General features: G+C 42.9%; 1 protein-coding gene across 1 annotated transcript in view; it reads right to left on the bottom strand.

The window, feature by feature from the left end:
• Positions 1-6,102: 6,102 nt before the first annotated feature.
• Positions 6,103-18,963, bottom strand: part of LOC144504601 (heterogeneous nuclear ribonucleoprotein L-like) — a 43,516-nt gene continuing 30,655 nt past the window's right edge. The window contains exons 8-13 of the mRNA XM_078230199.1: positions 17,526-17,725; positions 17,031-17,152; positions 16,735-16,936; positions 10,422-10,479; positions 9,533-9,628; positions 6,103-7,236 (exon numbers count right to left, since the gene is read on the bottom strand). Coding sequence (XP_078086325.1) covers positions 7,181-7,236; positions 9,533-9,628; positions 10,422-10,479; positions 16,735-16,936; positions 17,031-17,152; positions 17,526-17,725 — 734 coding nt within the window. The 3' untranslated portion in view covers positions 6,103-7,180. The remainder of the gene's footprint in view (positions 7,237-9,532; positions 9,629-10,421; positions 10,480-16,734; positions 16,937-17,030; positions 17,153-17,525; positions 17,726-18,963) is intronic.

Genomic DNA, 18,963 nt, shown 5'->3' with positions numbered 1-18,963 from the left:
TAGCGTCATCCCCTTACACCTGCACCCCAATCATTTCAAGCTGGCACAAAATGGAGCTCTTCTTCCAATTCCTTCACTTCCTACGCACTTTGTTCAGCAATCTTTCCTTCACACAGCTGACTCTTCCTTCTGTATTCAGAATTCTTATTCCACCTGGACCCGTCCCTCTGGTCTCACTCTATCAGTGTGACAATGGCTGTCTTAATTTCTCTCCTCTCCTCATTTGTTTAAACCTATTTCCCTCTGAATTTGCAACACTCATCTTTCATAGTCGCACAATGTCAGCCTGCTTCTACCTCCTTTCCAAAATCCACACACAGGACTGCCCTGGTCATTGTTTCAGCCTGTTCTTGTCACCCTTCCCCCCCCCCCACCCAAATTATTTCTTCCCACCTTTACTACTTTTTCTCCCCTTGTCTAGTCTTTTCCTATATTTGTAACTTCCAATGCCCTCCATCACTTTGATAATTTCTTGTTCTCCTGGCCCTAATCTGTTTTTGATTTGAATTTGATTTATTGTCACATGTATTAACATAGTGAAAAGTGTTGTTTCTTGCACGCTATACAAAGCATACTGTTCATAGAGAAGAAAATGAGAGTGCAGAATGTAGTGTTAGTCATAGCTAGGGTATAGAGAAAGATCAACTTAATGCAAGGCAAGTCCATTCAAAAATCTGACAGCAGCAGGGAAGAAGTTGTTCTTGAGTTGGTACGTGACTTCAGACTTTTTGTATTTTTTTCCTGACGGAAGACTGTGGAAGAGAGAATGTCTAGGGTGCATGGGGTCCTTAATTATGCTGGCTGCTTTGCCGAGGCAGTGGGAAGTGTAGACAGAGTCAATGGATGGAAGCATGGATGTTCAAATTCTTTACATTACGATTCCCCATCAGGATGGTTTGCAGGCTGTTTCTTACTTAAAATAAGGTTCAATTTCTCCTCCACTTGGCTGCACTTGTTCTCACACTGGACAACTTCTTTTAACTCTTGATTACTTTGTCCAAATAAAAGGCATTGCGACGAGGACATATTTGGGTTCTTGGTTTGCCTGCTATTTTATGGATTTTTAAAAAAATTAATTAGTGGGATCTCAGCATTGTAGGCAAGGCCAGAATTTATCATCCATTACTAATACCTTTGAGAAATATGTGGTGAACCACCTTCTTGAACTGCTGCTGTAGGTCCTGTTAGGGAGGGACTACCAAGATTTTGACTCAGCAGGTGAAGAAATGGCAACAAAAGTTCAAAGTCAGGATGGTGTGCGACTTTGCAGGGAATTTGCAGGTGGCAGTGTTCACGTGTATTTGGAGCCCTTGTTCTTCCAGATTGTAGGGTGATAGGTTTGGAAGGTGCTGTCATAGACTTAGAACATAGAACAGTACAGCACAGAACAGGCCCTTCAGCCCATGTTGTTGTGCCGAGCTTTGTCTGAAACCCAGATCAAGCTATTTCCTCCCTATCATCCCGAAGTCCTCCATGTGCCTATCCAATAGCTTCTTAAATGTTCCTAAAGTTTCTGACTCCACTATCACTGCAGGCAGTCCATTCCACACCCCAACCACTCTCTGAGTAAAAAACCTACCTCGGACATCCTTCCTATATCTCCCACCATGAACCCTATAGTTATGCCCCCTAGTTACCACTCCATTCACCCGAGGAAATAGTCTTTGAACGTTCACTCTATCTATCCCCCTCATCATCTTATAAACCTCTATCAAGTCTCCTCTCAACCTCCTCCGCTCCAAAGAGAAAAGCCCAAGTTCCCTCAACCTTTCCTCACAAGACCTACCCTCCAAACCAGGCAGCATCCTGGTAAATCTCCTTTGCACTCTTTCCAGTGTCTCCACATCCTTCTTATAGTGAGGTGACCAGAACTGCACACAATATTCCAAATGTGGTCTCACCAAGGTCCTGTACAGTTGCAGCATAACCCCACGGCTCTTAAACTCAAATTCCCTGTTAATGAATGCCAACACACTATAGGCCTTCTTCACGGCTCTATCCACTTGAGTGGCAACCTTCAGAGATCTATGGATATGAACCCCAAGATCTCTCTGTTCCTCCACATTCTTCAGAACCCTACCTTTGACCCTGTAATCCACATTTAAATTTGTCCTACCAAAATGAATCACCTCGCATTTGTCAGGGTTAAACTCCATTTGCCATTTTTCAGCCCAGTTCTGCATCCTATCGATATCTCTTTGCAGCCTACAACAGCCGTCCACCTCATCCACTACTCCACCAATCTTGGTGTCATCAGCAAATTTACTGATCCACCCTTCAGCCCCCTCCTCCAAGTCATTTATAAAAATGACAAATAGCAGAGGACCAAGCACTGATCCCTGTGGCACTCCGCTGGTAACCGGTTTCCAGTCCGAAAATTTTCCATCCACCACCACCCTCTGTCTTCTGTTAGATAGCCAGTTACCTATCCAATCGGCCAAACTTCCCTCTATCCCACACATCCTTACTTCCTTCATAAGCCGACCATGGGGGACTTTATCAAACGCCTTACTAAAATCCATGTATATGACATCAACTGCCCTACCTTCATCTACATACTTAGTTACCTCCTCAAAAAATTCTATCAAATTTGTGAGGCAAGACTTGCCCTTCACAAATCCGTGCTGACTATCCCGGATTAAGCTGCATCTTTCTAAATGGTCGTAAATCCTATCCCTAAGGACCTTTTCCATCAACTTACCGACCACCGAAGTAAGACTAACCGGCCTATAATTACCAGGGTCATTTTTATTCCCTTTCTTAAACAGAGGAACCACATTCGCCACTCTCCAGTCCTCTGGCACCACCCCCGTGGACAGTGAGGACGCAAAGATCAATGCCAAAGGCTCTGCTATCTCATCCCTTGCCTCCCAAAGACTCCTAGGATATATTTCATCAGGCCCAGGGGACTTATCAACTTACAGTTTATTCAAAAATTGCTCGTACATCTTCCCTCCGAACATCTACTTCCTCCAGCCTATCAGCCTGTGACACCCTCTCTTCCTCAAAAACATGGCCCTTCTCCTTGGTGAACACCGAAGAAAAGTATTCATTCATCACCTCCCCTATCTCTTCTGACTCCATGCACAAATTCCCACTGCCGTCCTTGACCGGCCCCAACCTCACCCTGGTCATTCTTTTATTCCTCACATAAGAGTAAAAAGCCTTGGGGTTTTCCTTGATCCGACCCGCCAAGGACTTCTCATGCCCCCTCCTAGCTCTCCTAAGCCCCTTTTTCAGCTCATTTCTTGCTAACTCGTAACCCTCCATCAAGCCAACTGAACCTTGTTTTCTCAACCTTACATACGCTTCCTTCTTCCTCTTGACAAGACATTCCACTTCCCCCTCCTTTTTGGGGAGCTGCCCCTTTTACTTTGTCCTGATTTAATCTGAGTTTGTTTACTTGGTTTGGTTTGACCTAAAAAGAGGACAAGACATTCCACCTCTTTTGTGAACCATGGTTCCCTCACTCGGCCATTTCCTCTGCCTGGCAGGGAAATACCTATCAAGGACACCCAGTATTTGTTCCTTGAAAAAGTTCCACTTTTCATTAGTGCCTTTCCCTGACAATTTTTGTTCCCATCCTATGCTTCCTAATTCCCGCCTGATTGCATCATAATTACCTCTTCCCCAATTGTAAACTATGCCCTGCCGCATGGCCCTCTCCCCCTCCATTGCAATAACAAAAGACACCGAATTGTGGTCACTATCTCCAAAGTGCTCTCCCACAACCAAATCCAACACTTGGCCCGGTTCATTTCCCAGTACCAAATCCAATGTGGCCCCACCTCTTGTCGGCTTATCCACATATTGTGTCAGGAACCCCTCCTGCACACACTGCACAAAAACTGCCCCATCCGAACTATTCAGGCTCCAATCAATATTTGGAAAGTTAAAGTCCCCCATGACAACTACCCTGTGACCTCCACACCTATCCATAATCTGCTTAGCAATTTCTTGCTCCACATCTCTATTACTATTTGGGGGCCTATAATAAACTCCTAACAACGTGACCGCTCCTTTCCTATTCCTAACCTCAGCCCATATTACCTCTGTAGGCAGATCCCCTTCGAAATGCCTTTCTGCAGCCGTTACACTCTCCTTGATTAACAGTGCCACTCCTCCACCTCTTTTACCAGCTACCCTACACTTACTGAAACAGCTATACCCCGGAACTTCCAACAACCATTCCTGTCCTTGTTCTACCCATGTCTCCGTAATGGCCACAACATCGTAGTCCCAAGTGCCAATCCACGCCCCAAGTTCACCTACCTTATTTCGGATGCTCCTTGCATTGAAGTAGACACACTTCAACCCACCTTCTTGTCTGCTGGTACCCACCTTTGACCATGATACCCTTCCCAGTACCTCACTACACTCACTGACCTCCGGACTACAACTCCTTTTCCCATCCCCCTGACAAATTAGTTTAAACCCCCCCCGAAGAGCTGTAGCAAATTTCCCTCCCAGGATATTGGTGCCCCTCTGGTTCAGGTGCACCCCGTCCTGTTGGTACAGGTCCCACCTTCCCCAGAAAGTGTTCCAATTATCCACATAGCTGAAAACCTCCCTCCTACACCATCCCTGCATTTAACTGCACTCCCTCCCTGTTCCTCAACTTGCTATCCCGTGGCACCGGCAACATACCAGAGAAGACAACCTGTTTTGTCCTGGCTCTCAGCTTCCACCCTAGCTCCCTGAATTCCTGTTTTAAATCCCCGTCCCCTCTCTTACCTATGTCTTTGGTGCCGACGTGCACCACGACTTGTGACTTGTTCCCCCTCCCCCTTTAGAATCCTGAAGACACGGTCGGAGATGTCACGGACCCTGGCATCCGGGAGGCAACTTACCATCCGTGAGTCTCTCTTGTTGCCACAGAACCTCCTATCTATCCCTCTAACAAACGAGTCCCCAATAACTATAGCTCTACCGCTCTCCCCCTTTCCCTTCTGAGCCACAGGGACAGACTCAGCGCTGGCGATCTGGTCACTGCGGCTTACTACTGGTAGGTCGCCCCCCTCACCTGTATCCAAAGTGGAATACTTGTTTCTAAGGGGAACGACCACAGGGGATCCCCGCACCGACTGCTTCCTCCCAGCCCCTCTCACTGTCACCCATCTATTTTCATGAGTTGATGAGTTCCCACAGTGAAATTTGTAGACTATATATACTGCTACCACAAATTGGGAAGGCAGCAAATGTTTAGGATGGTGGATGGGGTGCTGAAAGATGCCTTGTCCTGGATGGTGTTGCAATCCTTGCACGTTGTTAAAGCTGTACTCATCCAAGCAAATGGACAGTATTCCATCACACTCTGGACTTTGCCTTCTCGATGGTAAAGTCAGAGATTCAGGATGATAATGCTATTGAACCTCATATGTGGTTTAGATTCTCTCTTGTTGGAGATGGTCATTGCTTGACACAAATGTTATCAGCCCAAGCCAGAATATTGTCCAGGTTTTGCTGCAGGAAGCATGCACAGCTTCAGTGTCTGAGATATTGCAAATGGAACAGAACACTGCATTTATCAGTGAACAGTCATTAAGTTGAAGATAGCTAAGGACACTACTCTGAGGAACTTTAGTGATGATTGGCCACCGACAATCCTTTTTGACTTTTATTTGCATTTAGTATGGCTCCAGCCAATGGTGGGTTTTCTCCCCCTGCTTCCTGTTGACTTAAATTTTGCCAAGGCTCCTTTATGCTACACTCAGTCAAATGCTGCCTCTAGAATTCAGCTCTTTGGACCAAAACCATAATGAGGTAGCGCTGGTGGAGCCTAAACTGAGCAATGATGATCCGAGCATGGTTAACTCCAAAGATTCATGATGTGTGTTGTGCAGGCTGCCATAGAATATATTCACGGCCAAGAAAATATGTTTTTACACTTTAGGGAAGGTAAAGGTGAAGAAGCAGGAAAGGAATTTTGATCTTACTGAATAACAAAAAAGCCTTTTCTGTTCTTTTGTCATTTAATCTTTCCTATCTGGCATCCTATCACAGACTTTCCCTTTAGTTTATTCTTTCCCTCATTATACTTTACACCTGCTACACAGCAAACATTTTCCAGTTCTGATGAAAGGTTATTAATCAAATTATTTAGAATTCCAGCAAGATTTTGCTTTTAGTTAGTTTATGAAGTGTACCATTCAACTCAAAGGTCCCTTGCATGGTGCCAGGCAGTTGTCATAATTGCTTGTCAATACGCAAAGGAAAATACACTTTTATTACAGAGCAAGAATTATGTTCACATGAAAGAGACCAGTAACTTGGTTAACAAGCAGTTTACAATTTAATAGGATCGAACATTTTCTCTAAGAATATCAGTATGTCTTTAACCAAGTGGCTCAAAGAGAACATGCTTGGCAGTGAAATCTCAGAACTGAGGAAAAATCCTCAAATGTCTTGTTAATAAACAGCCCAAACTTGAAGATCAAACCCCACAAAAGGTTTTCCCCACATGCGTCATACATAAGATAGTGTGGGGATGCAAGGGGAGAGGGAGAAGAAACAAATAGCAAGAGGCCTAGCTACAATTAGCTCTTCAGTTCTAACAAGTTGACCACCAATTTTAGTTTTACTACCTTTACTTATTATTGCTAATAGAGAAACAATCCCACAGTTACTGGTAATAATTCTTTAATGAGTACTGAACCACAGCAAGAATTAACACGTGGCAACAAGCCGTACATATACCAAGTACAGGTATAGTGTTCAAAATCACTATGCTGGCACAGTTTGTAGTACACAGAACTCTCCAGATGACAACAGTATTTAGTTTTGAGTAAAATTAACTTGCAAACTACATTTCCCAAAATGATAATTCTAGTTTGTCACTGGAGAGAGGTGCCTTTAAATTGGTGAATATGCCTCAAGCAGATGTTTTTTATTAAACCACTTGCATAGTTCTAATTTACAAGGTCACTTGCATAAACATTAAGCTAAGTACTGACACACTGCAAAGAAAATTACTGAGAAAAGGAACACTTAGTTAAATGTCTACTTTTACACTGATACAATTCTGAAAAAAGTTACAATTTAAACTGAACAAAAAAAATATCTTTCACTCAGTAGGTGCAAGACAGACACTAGAAATCTAGGTATCTCGAAATTTGGAAATGGCCCGTTTAAGTTGACTACAAGTGTTAATTCAAAATCCTCTTCAAACTTTAGTTCATCTTCATGCATGGGACATGGTGGAAAAGCAGAGTTTCAAGGTGTAAGGATATGGGCCATCTAAAAATACAATTGAATTTCATTTTTAAAAATTGCATTAAACAGTGTAGACAAATTAAAATATACATTTAAAAACAGTGTTACCATCTGCAGAATCCCTTGCCATTAATTCATAAATTGGAATTAGAAATCACAATTTATTCCAACTTATAAAATTTCTCATTGCATAGACATTATGTAAATTGAAATCATTTGTTAATTCAAATATTTAGTATAATTCTATTATTTTGCCACATATGACTTACTGTAACAATGTAGCCATACCATAAATCAAAAACCCATCCTATACTAAGAAAACGTTCTGAAATTATTGAGGCAGTGGTTAGCACTGCTGCCTTAGAGCGCCAGGGACCCAGGTTCGATTCTGGCCTTGGATGACTGTGTGGAGTTTGCACATTCTCCCTGTGTGTGTGTGGATTTCCTCCCACAGTCCAAAGATGTGCAGGTTAGGTTGATTGGCCATGCTAAATTGCCCCTTAGTGTTGGAGGATTAGCGGGTTTAACAGGGATGGGGCCTGGGTGAGATAGTTGTTGGTGCAGACTTGATGGGCCGAACGGCCTCTTTTCTGCACTGCAGGGATTCTATCATTCACAGGCTATTTTGACAACATCGACCCATTATTTATTTGCTTTAGGACTTTGAACAATGTAGACATACAACTTTTACAAAATGTTTGGTTCAACTTCAATCAATTGCTATCTTTGTTCACTGTTACAATTAAATTCTGCCATTCACAACTAACCTACCAGAAATTTCTGTAATGTACAATTGTCCAATCCAAAAATTGCTTTAGCAAAATTTATAAGACACGCTAGACCGAGATGTGGAATTCAATACTTCATAGATATATCATAGAAACCCTACAGTGCAGGAAGAGGCCATTCGGCCCATCGAGTCTGCACCGACCACAATCCCACCCAGGCCCTATCCCCATATCCTTACATATTTTACCCGCTAATCCCTCTAACCTACACATCTCAGGACACTAAGGGCAATTTTAGCATGGCCAATCAACCTAACCCGCACATCTTTGGACTGTGGGAGGAAGCCAGGAATTGAACCCAGGTCCCTGGAGCTGTGAAGCAGCAGTGCTAACCACTGTGCTACCGTGCCACCTTCTGAACATACAAGCCTGCTCAACAAATTCCACCACTTCCCAAGTCTAAATTGAAAAAATACTCTCTCTGATATTGTTAGTGACAACACAGTAGCAAATGTGATAATTGCCCTCTAATATTCACTATTTTTTTCTCCAATGCTCCAAGGAAATCTCAAACACTGCTCTCAATACTCATTCTTGTTTGCCTTTTTGAACCAACCCTCTCCCATTGAAAATGTGTAAACTAGTGTGGTGATTATCTGTAATCTGTGCAACATGAGGATTCAGCTTTCTGGCTGTTTTCTGTCAATATTTCATGACTTGCATAATTCACTCTCCTTTTTCTTCGAGGGAGTTAACCTTCACAACTAGTGCATACCACCTCCCTACCAACATGCAGTCCTAAGTACTGATGTATTTAAATTTCACACTTGTGAATGATGTGATCATGTAAATTGAATGGAAATAGAGGCTGATTATTTGAATGTGGATTTATACAAAAAAAATTTTAGTTGGCTGCCTCAGAATTCAGAAGAAATCTCTTTAGCTGCATTTACAGCTGGGAGAATGAATGAGCAATCTCACCGTACCACAATCAGTTTCAGATTCCAAATATAAACAGAAAATGCTCAAAAATACTCCAGATCTGGCAGCATCTGTGGAGAGATGTTTCAGGTCTTAACAAAGGGCCACCAACCTGAAACATAAACTTTGGTTCTCTTCCACAGATGTTGCCAGACCTGCTGAGTGTTTCAGATCCCAGTTGTGTCACCAGGACATAAATGAGCATGATCAAGTGCTTCTGCCCCCTCCCCCAATGAATAAGGAACAGTCAAAGTGGGCTACTCTTTTACCCTCCCTGAAGGACTTGTACATACAATGAATCAGAAACCAGTTACTGTCCAAAGCACAGGCAGGATAGATTTCACACTCTGGTCTCATTCACAACTTGAGAAATGCAGTCCCAATGACAGCTGAGTACATTTTCCCCAAACTTCCCACATTAGCCACTATGAGGCAGAAGAGGTCACCAATTAATTTCACAAAGGGGCCTCAGGTAACTGGAAGGCCATTTAAATTCACCATACAAATGTATCCACTTCAAGCTCAGCCTCCAGAGGCAAAGAGAATCCTTACCTGTCATACAATCTGAACATTTTAATCTTTGATCATCCCATTTATCATGGAACACTTACTTGTGTTTTTCATCTGGAAGTGATTCAGAACAGTTAGTGCTTCCACAGCATCGCTTTTCGACTCCCACTCCAACAGGCCGGACAAACTCCTGTCAGCTAGAAAGTAGACGATCATTGGCATCCATTAAAGCAATACTAGAAAGCCACTGTAATCTGGTGTCAACACTATCTGGTCAGTAGTGACTGTTCACATGCCATGGTTTTGCCATGTAGTCTGAAAATGGTTGCAAACCCATCCTCATGCCTTGTGAGCCCACCATCAAAAACCCTTTGTGCAGATGAATAAAGGCGAAGTTGAAAACATCACAAAATCCAGGCTTTAAAGCCAAATCCAGGCTTTAAAGCTCAAAGTACACATACTTTAAGATCCTGATCTATGGGGCTTTGCTCCACCCATGAAACTACCTTTGAGCCAAACAGATCGAATTTAGATACCTCTGCTCCTCTTCCACCTCCTTCACTTCAATCAATACTCCTATTATTCTGGAGCTCCCTTTCCTAAATCAACACCCTGAAAAGCCTGCTTTTCTTCATCTAGGCAGTGACCTTCCTAAAGTTCCACTTCCTAAACTTTTGTTCAATGCCCAACTCTTTGTAAAAAACCTCATGAATATACAGGTTAATGGTTATCAAACTGAAGGGGATGTACAGCTGAAACTAGATTCAAATTACCTCAAATGCAAAGCTAAATAACATTGGAGTCAACAATGACACAATGCTCAAAGCTGATCTAGTTAAAAAAAAGCATGGTTAATTCTCAAAACATTAATGAAGATCTTTATCACAAATTAAGTTTTTACAAACTAGCAGAGGATAGAATTAAAGTATTGCCCAATAATTTATAATTGGGCAGTTTTCAATGTCCCACTTTCACAATTGTATTACTTACATTTCCCAGTAAATGTCTTGAAAGTTCTAAAGCGTTTCAGTTCGCAATCCTCGCAAACCTGGGCAAGACACAGAATTGCAAGTGTGAAATATATTATAAACCACGAGGCCATCATCTCAGTGCACAACTACCAGTGTAGTATTCTTAATGAATGCAGAATTGTGCACTTTACTCTTCTTAGTGCACACTTTTCCTTCCCCCTCTATCCCCAAAAGAAATCAAATCTTCAAGAAATGGAAGTTCCTAAAATTCCTAAAGGAAATGAACCTGGTTTGGGCCTCAAATTGAGCCAAAGCGGTCCTCCAGACTAGATTTCATGTTGTCCCTTTCGCACTCCAACTAGTCAAACCCCAAAATATTCAGAACTCCACTGCCAGCATCTTACCCAGTGAACAGTCTTATTAATATTCAGCAGAATTAGCAGACAGTACTGACTGGTAATTTAGTTGTTGAGTTCAAATCCCAATATCGTCAAATTGTGGAATTTAATTCAACAAAACTGTCAATTTCTGCGATGGGGCAGTCAGTTCCAGCTAACCCTGAAGGAACCTAACATCTGGAGACTGGTGCCCAAGTTAGCAGCAAAATACTAAAGACTAGTAAAGCAACATAAAAGCAAATTACTGCGGATGCTAAACTAGTTACTAGTAAAACAACAGCCCGATGATGATCTCTCAGAATCACATCCAACCTCCAAGACTCCATCAACATCTCTTGGGATCCATCCCATTGGCAGAAAGGATCCAGAGGTAGGGAAACAAGGAGGCCAATTGTGTTCATGTCAACCATCTGAAATAACAACTCACCTAGTCTCATACATCTTCCCTTCCCGCTGCAAATTCCCTCCTCAGGCAATTATTCAATTTTGTTTCGAAGCCCACAATTGAATCGGATCTACCACACTCTTAGGCAGCGTATTCCAGATCCTAACTATTTGCTACACAATAAAGTTTCTCACGTTGCCTGTAGTTTTTGCCAATCACCTACACCAGTGTCCTCTGCTTTACAATCCTTCTGCCAATGGAAACAATTGCATTTGATGTTATTCAGCCAAATTTGTATTCATGTCCTTTTTTCCAAGGACATCAAATTTGCTGACAAGAATGTTATGTGGAACTTTTAAAATATAATTTCGCAAATTGACGGACGTCACATCAATTGCATTTTTCATCCAATTCTGTCTGATCCCTTCTCAAAACTATAACCAAAGCACTTAAAAATGTTGTTTTGGAACACTGGCTTCTTTCAATTATTACACTTCCTTGTCATAAATTTAACAGCATCGTTGTCCTTAGTTCAGAAAAATACAATGTACTCCGTTGGTGCTTCAGCTGTAGTCTCTGACTCATTTCTACATCTTTTTGGTCCCTTATCACACCACTTCTCATCTTGCTACTTAGAACATAGAACAGTACAGCACAGAATAGGCCCTTCGGCCCATGATGTTGTGCCGAGCTTTATCGGAAACCAAGATCAAGCTATCCCACTCCCTATCATCCTGGTGTGCTCCATGTGCCTATCCAATAACCGCTTAAATGTTCCTAAAGTGTCTGACTCCACTATCACTGCAGGCAGTCCATTCCACACCCCAACCACTCTCTGCGTAAAGAACCTACCTCTGACATCCTTCCTGTATCTCCCACCACGAACCCTATAGTTATGCCCCCTTGTAATAGCTCCATCCACCCGAGGAAATAGTCTTTGAACGTTCACTCTATCTATCCCCTTCATCATTTTATAAACCTCTATTAAGTCTCCCCTCAGCCTCCTCCGCTCCAGAGAGAACAGCCCCAGCTCCCTCAACCTTTCCTCATAAGACCTACCCTCCAAACCAGGCAGCATCCTGGTAAATCTCCTCTGCACTCTTTCCAGCGCTTCCACATCCTTCCTATAGTGAGATGACCAGAACTGCACACAATACTCCAAATGTGGTCTCACCAAGGTCCTGTACAGTTGCAGCATAACCCCACGGCTCTTAAACTCCAACCCCCTGTTAATAAAAGCTAACACACTATAGGCCTTCTTCACAGCTCTATCCACTTGAGTGGCAACCTTTAGAGATCTGTGGATATGAACCCCAAGATCTCTCTGTTCCTCCACGGTCTTCAGAACCCTACCTTTGACCCTGTAATCTACATTTAAATTAGTCCTACCAAAATGAATCACCTCACATTTATCAGGGTTAAACTCCATTTGCCATTTTTCAGCCCAGCTTTGCATCCTATCTATGTCTCTTTGCAGCCTACAACAGCCCTCCACCTCATCCACTACTCCACCAATCTTGGTGTCATCAGCAAATTTACTGATCCACCCTTCAGCCCCCTCCTCTAAGTCATTAATAAAAATCACAAAGAGCAGAGGACCAAGCACTGATCCCTGCGGCACTCCGCTAGCAACCTGCCTCCAATCCGAAAATTTTCCATCGACCACCACCCTCTGTCTTCGATCAGACAGCCAGTTACCTATCCAATCGGCCAACTTTCCCTCTATCCCACACCTCCTCACTTTCATCATAAGCCAACCATGGGGGACCTTAACAAACGCCTTACTAAAATCCATGTATATGACATCAACTACCCTACCTTCATCAACACACTTAGTTACCTCCTCAAAAAATTCTATCAAATTTGTGAGGCATGACTTGCCCTTCACGAATCCATGCTGACTATCCCGGATTAATCCGCATCTTTCTAAATGGTCGTAAATCCCATCTCTAAGGACCTTTTCTATCAATTTACCAACCACCGAAGTAAGACTAACCGGTCTATAATTACCAGGTCATTTCTATTCCCTTTCTTAAACAGAGGAACAACATTCGCCAATCTCCAGTCCTCTGGCACCATCCCCGTGGACAGCGAGGACCCAAAGATCAAAGGCTCTGCAATCTCATCCCTTGCCTCCCAAAGAATCCTAGGATACGTTTCATCAGGCCCAGGGGACTTATCGACCTTCAGTTTATTCAAAACTGCCAGGACATCCTCCCTCCGAACATCTATTTCCTCCAGCCTATTAGCTTGTAACACCTTCTCTTCCTCAAAAACATGGCCCCTCTCCTTGGTGAACACTGAAGAAAAGTATTCATTCATCACCGCGCCTATCTCTACTGACTCCATACACAAGTTCCCACTACTGTCCTTGACCGGCCCTAACCTCACCCTGGTCATTCTTTTATTCCTCACATAAGAGTAAAAAGCCTTGGGGTTTTCCTTGATCCGACCGGCCAAGGACTTCTCGTGTCCCCTCCTAGCTCTCCTAAGCCCCTTTTTCAGCTCATTCCTTGCTAACTTGTAACCCTCAATCGAGCCATCTGAACCTTGTTTCCTCATCCCTACATAAGCTTCTCTCTTCCTTTTCACAAGACATTCCACCTCTTTCGTGAACCATGGTTCCCTCACTCGGCCATTTCCTCCCTGCCTGACAGGGACATACCCAACAAGGACATCCAGTATTTGTTCCTTGAAAAAGTTCCACTTTTCATTAGTTCCTTTCCCTGACAGTTTCTGTTCCCAACTTATGCCCCCTAATTCTTGCCTAATCGCATCATAATTACCTCCCCCCCCAATTGTAAACCTTGCCCTGCCGTACGGCCCTATCCCTCTCCATTGCAATAACAAAAGACACCGAATTGTGGTCACTATCTCCAAAGTGCTCTCCCACAACCAAATCTAACACTTGGCCCGGTTCATTTCCCAGTACCAAATCCAATGTGGCCTCACCTCTTGTTGGCCTATCCACATATTGTATCAGGAAACCCTCCTGTACACACTGCACAAAAACTGCCCCATCCGAACTATTTGACCTACAAAGGTTCCAATCAATATTTGGAAAGTTAAAGTCCCCCATTACAACTACCCTGTGACCCCCACACATATCCATAATCTGCTTAGCAATTTCTTCCTCCACATCTCTATTACTATTTGGGGGCCTATAGTAAACTCCTAACAACGTGACCGCTCCTTTCCTATTTCTAACCTCAGCCCATATTACCTCAGTGTGCAGATCCCCCTCGAAGTGCCTTTCCTCAGCCGTTAAACTATCCTTGATTAACAATGCCACTCCTCCACCTCTTTTACCAGCTTCCCTACACTTAGTGAAACATCTATACCCCGGAACGTCCAACAACCATTCCTGTCCTTGTTCTACCCACATCTCCGTAATGGCCACAACATCGTAGTCCCAAGTACCAATCCACGCCCCAAGTTCATCTACCTTGTTCCGGATGCTCCTTGCATTGAAGTAGACACACTTCAACCCACCTTCCTGTCTACCGGTACCCACCCTTGACCCTGATACCTTCCCCAATACCTCACCACCCTCACTGACTTCTGGACTACAATTCCTTTTCCCACTCCCCTGACAAATTAGTTTAAACCCCCCCTGAAGAGCCGTAACAAATTTCCCTCCTAGGATATTGGTGCCCCTCTGGTTCAGGTGCACCCTGTCCTGTTTGTACAGGTCCCACCTTCCCCAGAATGTGTTCCAATTATCCACGTATCTGAAACCCTCCCTCCTACACCATCCCTGCAACCACATGTTTAACTGCACTCTCTCCCTGTTCCTCAACTCGCTATCACGTGGCACCAGCAACGTACCAGAGATGACCACATTTTTTTGTCTTGGCTCTCAGCTTCCAGCCCAGCTCCAGAAATTCCTGCTTTAAATCCCTGTCCCTTCTCTTACCTATGCCATTGGTACCAATGTGTACCACGACTTGTGACTTATTTCGCATTTTGTATACTTTTTACGCACTTATGCATTCTCTTTAATATTAGCATTAAAAATATATGGGCAGCACGGTAGCACAGTGGTTAGCACTGTTGCTTCACAGCTCCAGGGACCTGGTTTTGATTCCCGGCTTGGGTCACTGTCTGTGTGGAGTTTGCACATTCTCCTCGTGTCTGCGTGGGTTTCCTCCGGGTGCTCCAGTTTCCTCCCAGAGTCCAAAGATGTGCGGGTTAGGTGAATTGGGCATACTAAATTGACCCTAGTCTCAGGGGGATTAGCAGGGGTTACAGGAATAGGGCCTGGGTGGGATTGTGGTTGGTGCAGACTCGATGGCCCGAATGGCCTCCTCCTGCCCTGTAGGGATTCTAAGAGTCACTTAGTTTCTTCACTGATGAGCTAGCCGAGTGGTATAGTTGCAGATTGGACTGCAAAGGAACCAACATGAGGAAGTTTGAACTGAGCATTTACCTACCACAGATACAACTGCATTGGTATAAGCGACCACAATATAACCTTTAAAGATGAGACTGTTGAAGACTTCCTCCACTGTGTTGTAGAGTACAATTGCCATGGAAAGTAGGACATAGCAATCCAAAATTGGGCATCTTTTTGGTACTAAGAATCACCAATAAGAGACTTGCACATCACTGAAATCTGCTACTTCTTAGGCAAGCTCATACCACACCTCTTTGATCATCAAACCAAGTCAGACGCACAACCTGGACTTATCAGGAAATGCAGGCGTTCCCTCTTAAACCACCCACATAAATACAAAAAAAATTAAGTGCCCAGCTGCACACCAACAGTAACATATGTGCAGCCTCTACGAGGAATCTAAAGTTGCTGTGCAACTCCATGATGAAGGGGAATGTTGCCAAAGAACTCTTATTGCAGTGGTATACAAGTTTCATTCTGATGGCACTTGGCAAAGTCTTCACCATCAATATTCTGGATGGGACAGGGTCGTGACAAATCAGAAATTTGACTGGACCAGGCACATTAACACAAGAGCAGGGTAAAAGTCAATTACTCCAGTTCACCATCCACCACCTTTCTACAAAGGTTCAAGACAGGACTGTAACAGAGCACTTATCACTAACCAGTATAGTTGCATCTGCAACAATAAAACAGCTTGTTTGGCTATTCCAATATTCACTCTCTCCACCACTAGAACACTTTGGTTGCAATGTGTGAGAACTACAGGATACACTTCAGCCTTAACTTCTAACTGAGGAATCATGGAACTTGGAATTGAATTCATTTATAGAATCCTTGCAGTGCAGAAGGAAGCCATTTGGCTCATCGGGTCTGCACTGAGACTCTCCAACAGAGCATCTTACTCAGGCCCAACCCCTGCCCCATCCCTATAACCCCATTTACCCTGCTAATCCCCATAACCTACAAATCTTTTGTCTGTGGGACGAAACCAGAGCACCCAGCAGAAACCCACACAGACACGGGAACAACATGCAAATTCCACCCAGTCACCCAAGGCTGGAATTGAACCCAGGTCCCTGGCGCTGTGAGGCAGCAGTGTTAACCACTGTGTCACCTCTTTTCTGCTGCTCCTTTGTATCATAAATCTTACCTCTTGAAATATTTCTTCTGTTACACAAGGTGGAGCATTGAAGAAATGGAGCACATTGGAAGGAGGTTGGATCCTGTTTTTGGCTGCCTGGCCAGGATTAGTGAAGCGGTTATTCCTCGAGTTGGTGAACTCCTTGTAACTATCAGTACCATCTACCAACTCATACGATTGACTTGGTACAATTGATGCCTGCTTAGAGACACTGTATTGGCATAGTTTAAAATATGGAAACTATTCACAGCACAAACATCTAAACTCTGATCTATAATTACACAAAATCTTTAAAAAGAGCTTACCACAAGTTAAGTTTCTTTCCAAACATCTCTACACTGTTTAGATGGGTGATAGCTCGCTCCACAGAAAATTCATCACCCATTTCGACCATGGCAGCATCTGGCATGCTCTTCATGAACTTGACCTAAGAAAAACAAGATTTATAGAACAAATAATAGTTTATTTTTTTTAAATGGCAGCAGTATCCTGGAGAATCATACAAATTTAGTTATTTTTAATAGCAAATTAATTTTCTTCGTGCTCATCTCGCCGATTTGAATGGCCAATTAATCTTCAAATACCATGGTTCCAATATTCTCAATTGTTGGAACAATGCATAGTTTAAAAATGAGATCTGTGCAAGTTCTCCTTTGTACCATCGTTAAAAAAAAACCAACCACCGCTGTGATTAATCTAGAGCACAGAACTCACTTCAATTCAGAAAAACTTCAAAATTAGGTAGAAGATACAAACGGGCCTTATCAATCAAGACCAAGTAGAAACAGGTCATGTCTTACCTTTTCAATGTTGCCATAAAGGCAGAGAAGATTGAAGATTTTTTCACAATTCATTTTGTGTGGATTAAGTCCATAAATCATTATAACTTTGCCTTGAGGCACAAACTCAAAGTCAGGAGCAGAGTAGAGATGCATGGGCCTGTTGTTGGAAGAGCGAGCATCCATTCTGTGTGTTAATGCCAGTGGGTTTGGTTGAAAGCCTGTTCAAAGATTGATAAAATTACCCTATGCCCAATATATAGAACACTTATGAATAGATATAATAGTATCAGAAATAGAAACATTTTTAAAGGTGCAGCAATTTTTATTCATGAAGCGTTAGCATCCTTCTCCCTTCCTGTCTTCCATTATTTTATAACTTTGTTTGTTTCTTTTAACCTCCAAATATGCCAACCTACGTATAAACAGCTCCTACACTTTGCACATCTAACTGCTCCAATTTGTTCCTTTCTAGAACCTTAGCTTGAAGGAATGTATTGCTGGACAAAAAAGTTGTGCTGTCAAAATAAAAGCTTTTCCAATTGCAGTACTCAGGACAGAAACAAGAATACAAAATTTCAAAGGGAACAACAACTTCATAAGTGTAAGATGAAAAGCTTCAATAGCATGTCTCTTCAGCAATACTTAGTTCTGTACTACAAAGCAATTACGTAAAAGGGGTCTTATCTATATTTATTTCCTTCCATTTTTGCATATGCAACCATCACAATTAGAGTAAACCATTTCTGTATGCAACCATCATCACAATTAGAGCAAACATTTAAATGTTAACAGCAAGTTAATGACTAATGAGACAAAATTAGCACTGTACATAACCATACAGTAACATGCCCATTCTTACCCCCAACTGTAGATAATACCATACAAAACACCCATACTACTTATTGGTTTTCACTGATCTCCGAATTACCAGAGTTGATCAGTTGGAAGACACCAGTGGGATGCCAAAGCTCCAGGAGAGTCAGAGGGCACAGGTGAGTGTAGTGGCCATCACTAAGGAGAAGGTTCTGGGGAAATTGAAAGGTCTGAAGGTGGATAAGTCACCTGGACCGGATGGACTACACCCCAGGGTTCTAAAAGAGATAGCTGAGGAAATTGTGGAGGCATTGGTGGTGATCTTTCAGGAATCACTGGAGGCAGGGAGGGTCCCAGAGGACTGGAAAGTAGCTAATGTGACACCGCTCTTTAAGAAAGGAGGGAGGCAGCAGACGGGAAATTATAGGCCGGTTAGCCCGAGGTCATTGGCAAGATTTTAGAGTCCATTATTAAAGTTGAGATCATAGTGCTTGGAAGTGCATGATAAAGTAGGACTGAGTAAGCACAGCTTTGTCAAGGGTCATGTCTGTCAAATCTGTTAAGAGTTCTTTGAGGAGGTAACAAGGAAGTTAGATAAAGGAGAACCAGCGTTCGTGATTTATTTAGATTTCCAGAAGGCCTT

This window comes from Mustelus asterias, chromosome 15, assembly GCF_964213995.1.
Source record: "Mustelus asterias chromosome 15, sMusAst1.hap1.1, whole genome shotgun sequence".
Taxonomy (NCBI): Eukaryota; Metazoa; Chordata; class Chondrichthyes; order Carcharhiniformes; family Triakidae; genus Mustelus; species Mustelus asterias.
Note: the sequence above shows the minus strand (reverse complement) of the source record. Positions and strands in the feature narration are given on the sequence as shown.